This window comes from Myotis brandtii, unplaced genomic scaffold, assembly GCF_000412655.1.
Source record: "Myotis brandtii unplaced genomic scaffold, ASM41265v1 scaffold576, whole genome shotgun sequence".
In the NCBI taxonomy this organism is placed as follows: Eukaryota; Metazoa; Chordata; class Mammalia; order Chiroptera; family Vespertilionidae; genus Myotis; species Myotis brandtii.
In genome coordinates this window covers 1,691,728-1,695,269 of record NW_005370156.1, presented here as the reverse complement: position 1 = coordinate 1,695,269, position 3,542 = coordinate 1,691,728, and the positions used below count along the sequence as shown (strand labels likewise).

The window sequence follows — 3,542 nt, the reverse complement described above, 5'->3', positions numbered from 1 at the left end:
CTAAGGATGTCCGACTGCAGCTTAGGCCTGCTCCCCGCTGGCAAGTGGACATTCCCCAAAGGCTCCCAGGCTGCCAGAGGGATGCCTGACTGCCATCTTAGGCACAATCCCCTGGGATGCAGGCCTAAGCCAGCAGGTGGTCATCACTGGAGGGGTCCCAGACTGCAAAAGGGCACAGGCCGGGCTGAGGGACCACCCCCCCAAGTGCACAAATTTTTGTGCACCAGGCCTCTAGTATCCTATCTAATAATAGACAAACGTGGTAATTGACTGTACCTTCACTATGCCCCCATTGGCTAATCAGCACAATATGCAAATTAACCACCAACAAAGATGGAGGCTAATTTGCATATGTAGGAGCCAAGCGACGGAGCTGGCCCTGGGCAGGAGCAGCGAGTGAAGGCCAGCATAGTGAGTGAAGAGCGAAGCCCGCCTCACCAGCCCCTCCCCTGGGGTCCGAGGGGCAAGCAAAGAGCTAAGCCTGCTGTGCTGGCCCCGTCCCCAGGGCCTGAGCGGTGAGCAAAGAGCAAAGAGAGAAGCCTGCCGCTCCAGCCCCTCCCGGTGAAGAGCGAAGGCCTGGGGTCCGGGTGCCAGAGGGAAAATCGTGCCAGCAGCCAGGATAAGGGTCCCCTGAGGGGCCTCAGACTGCAAGAGGGCACAGGCCAGGCTGAGGGACCCACCTGAGTGCACAAATTTTTGTTCACCAGGCCTCTATTATATATATAAATGCTAATACTCAAAGTGTCCCCTCAGGAGTTCCACCAGGAGACTGGGAGTTCGATCACTCACTATGACTTGCGCTGACCACCAGGGCTAGCGCAGAATGAAGGAAGGCCAAGCAGAGAGCCAGAAGGCCCCAATTGGCCTTGATCATAAGCCAGGCCTAGGGACCCTACCTATGCATGAATTTCATTCACTGGGCCTCTAGTTTACTATAAACTGAAAAAACACAACAACACACGAACAGGCAATTTCCACTCAGAGTCATAGATACCACCAACCAATATAAAACAAGGCACTATTAGAGCACACAGAGCAGACATCCCAGTTTTGTGTCAATATTCTCTGATACCAGCCTTAAGGGAAAACCAGACTGGGAAGTCAGTAAATAGAGAAATCAATTAGAAATATCCTCTATATAGATGCTGAATTTAATTAACAGAACATGTTCTATATATAAATATTGTTTACTTACAAGTAAAGTATTCCTTTCAAGCAGGATTCATATCATTTTATCTAAAAACACTTGCCTGCTTGGGTCTTGCTTATGTACAACCTTTGGCTATGTGGCCATAGCTAAATGAGATGGGTTCTGAAAGCTTTCATGGGAAAAACGAGCTCACATTTACTACTACATTTGTCAAGGAGAGTAAGATAAATGATTAGACTAACTGGGCCCCTTAGAAAAACCCTAAATCAGAGTTAGTACACAATCAGATTTGACTTTTTGACATAATCTGGTTTGCATCTGTATCTCGATTGCAGAGCTACACAGATACTGATCACTGTATGTTGAGGGACAACAGAATAATTTGGGAGCCAAGTAGGTTGACAGTCATATCATGGGTCAACCCTTGCTAACTATGGAATCATGGGACAATTCATCCACCTCCTTGAACCACAGTTGCCTCATAAATAAAAAGTATGCTACAATAGCACAGCTACTTTGCCAAGCTACTGTGATGACTATATAACACAGGCTAATTACATAGTATAGGGAATAGCCCACAGTAGAACACTCTAGAAATGTTTCTTTTCTCTGCTGTTAACATATAATTTTGAAAAATCATACCTGTTTAAAGAGTCTTCATCAGGTATATCAATCACTATTTTAAAAAAAGTAAAATACATTTTAAAACAATAAAAATACATACCTTTAAAAGTACCAGTTTAATGTTTTGTTAGAAAGTGCAACTTCGGGACCACACCTGAAGACTATACTAGAGTGAACATTAATCATATTACTGGTAGCCCATTAATACATTAGGAACATTTACTTTCCTTTTTAAACATATCAAATGAAAAAATAAAAAGATTGGGATCTATCAAAATTTGATACTTACCTGTGAACTACTATGTACAATGAACATAATCTAACCAAACCCCATCAGCCTGACAGAAAACTGTATTGTTAGTGGAAGCAGAATCATAGACTAATCATGTCAAACTTAAATATCATGAGTTTTCTGGCTTCCTCCATAATAGAAGTTAGAAGAGAGTCTACTTATTTTCCCTAACACAATACAAACTCTACACTCCTTCAATGAAGACTAGCCAGTTTAGGAGGAAACACTCTATCATAAGGAAGCTTGGTTGTAGGCGCTACACTTTGCAGCACAGCAACACATAGGAGGCAGATTCTTTCTGGCCCCGTATCCAATAGGAAGATAAGTAGGAAAGACTTTTTTATTCCAGTTGTATAAAGTAGAACCTCTTGAGACTGTCTCCTTCCATTGCTAGAGTATCTGTTCCCATGTCATAGAACAGCATGGCACAGGTAGTAAGTGCTCTGTAGGAGTGTGTGAGGTCATTTTTCTCAACTCTACCCATTAGGTGGCAAATGCCTATAGAAATCATTCTCTTTCAGCTTGTATGAGATGTGTCATCAGATACTATGCTGATGAGCAGCAACAAAACACAACTCAGGTCAAAGACCATCTTGGATATCTACATCCAATTACCTTGGAATGTTCACTTGTTAAACATTCATAAATATACCCACTGTAGGGTTCCAACTGTACAACCTTCAGAAAAAGACAATTCTAGGGAGACAGTAAAAAAGGTGAGTGGTTTCTAGGGGTTAGGGAGAAGGGATGGATGAATAAGCAGAGCACAAAGGATTTTTAGGGCAGTGAGAATATTCTCTATGATAGTGTAATGGTGGGTGTGTGCCATAATAGCTTTGTCAAAACCCATAGGGTGTACAACACCAAGAGTGAACCTTAATGTAAGCTATGGACTTTGGTTGATAATCGTGTCATTGTATGTCCCCCACCATTGAAATAAATATATCTCTCATTTTCTGGATATCAAAAATGAGAGAAAGAGTGGGTTTAGGATTGTGTGGTTTATGGACACTTTCCACTCAATTTTAATGTGCACCTACAACTCCTCTAAAAAATAAAGCTTATTAATTTTTCTTTTATTTTTCATTTAAATTCTTTATTCGTTAAAGTTTTACATATGTCTCATTCCCCCCCCATTGACCTCTCCCGGCCACTCCCACCTTCCAGCACATACCCTCACCTACCTAGTTTCTGTGTCCATTGCTTATGCTTATATGCATGCATATAAGTACTTTGGTTGATCTCTTATCCCACCCCTAAAATGTATTGGTTGTATCTTCTATTAGCATATAACACTAGTAGCCCGGTGCATGAAATTTGTGCACATTAAAAGGTAATTAATTGCCCTAACTGGATTGGCTCAGTGGATAGAGCATCGGCCTGCAGACTCAAGGGTCCCGGGTTTGATTCTGGTCAAGGGCATGTACCTTGGTTGCGGGCACATCCCCAGTGGGGAATGTGCAGGAGGCAGCTATC

The 3,542-nt window shown here is 42.6% G+C and overlaps 1 protein-coding gene across 1 annotated transcript in view; it reads right to left on the bottom strand.

Annotated features, from left to right (window-relative positions):
- Positions 1 to 3,542, bottom strand: part of LOC106728251 (ankyrin repeat domain-containing protein 7-like) — a 19,543-nt gene that overhangs the window by 2,498 nt on the left and 13,503 nt on the right. The window contains exon 5 of the mRNA XM_014549947.1: positions 1,793 to 1,826. Within this exon, the coding sequence (XP_014405433.1) occupies positions 1,793 to 1,826 (34 nt within the window). The remainder of the gene's footprint in view (positions 1 to 1,792; positions 1,827 to 3,542) is intronic.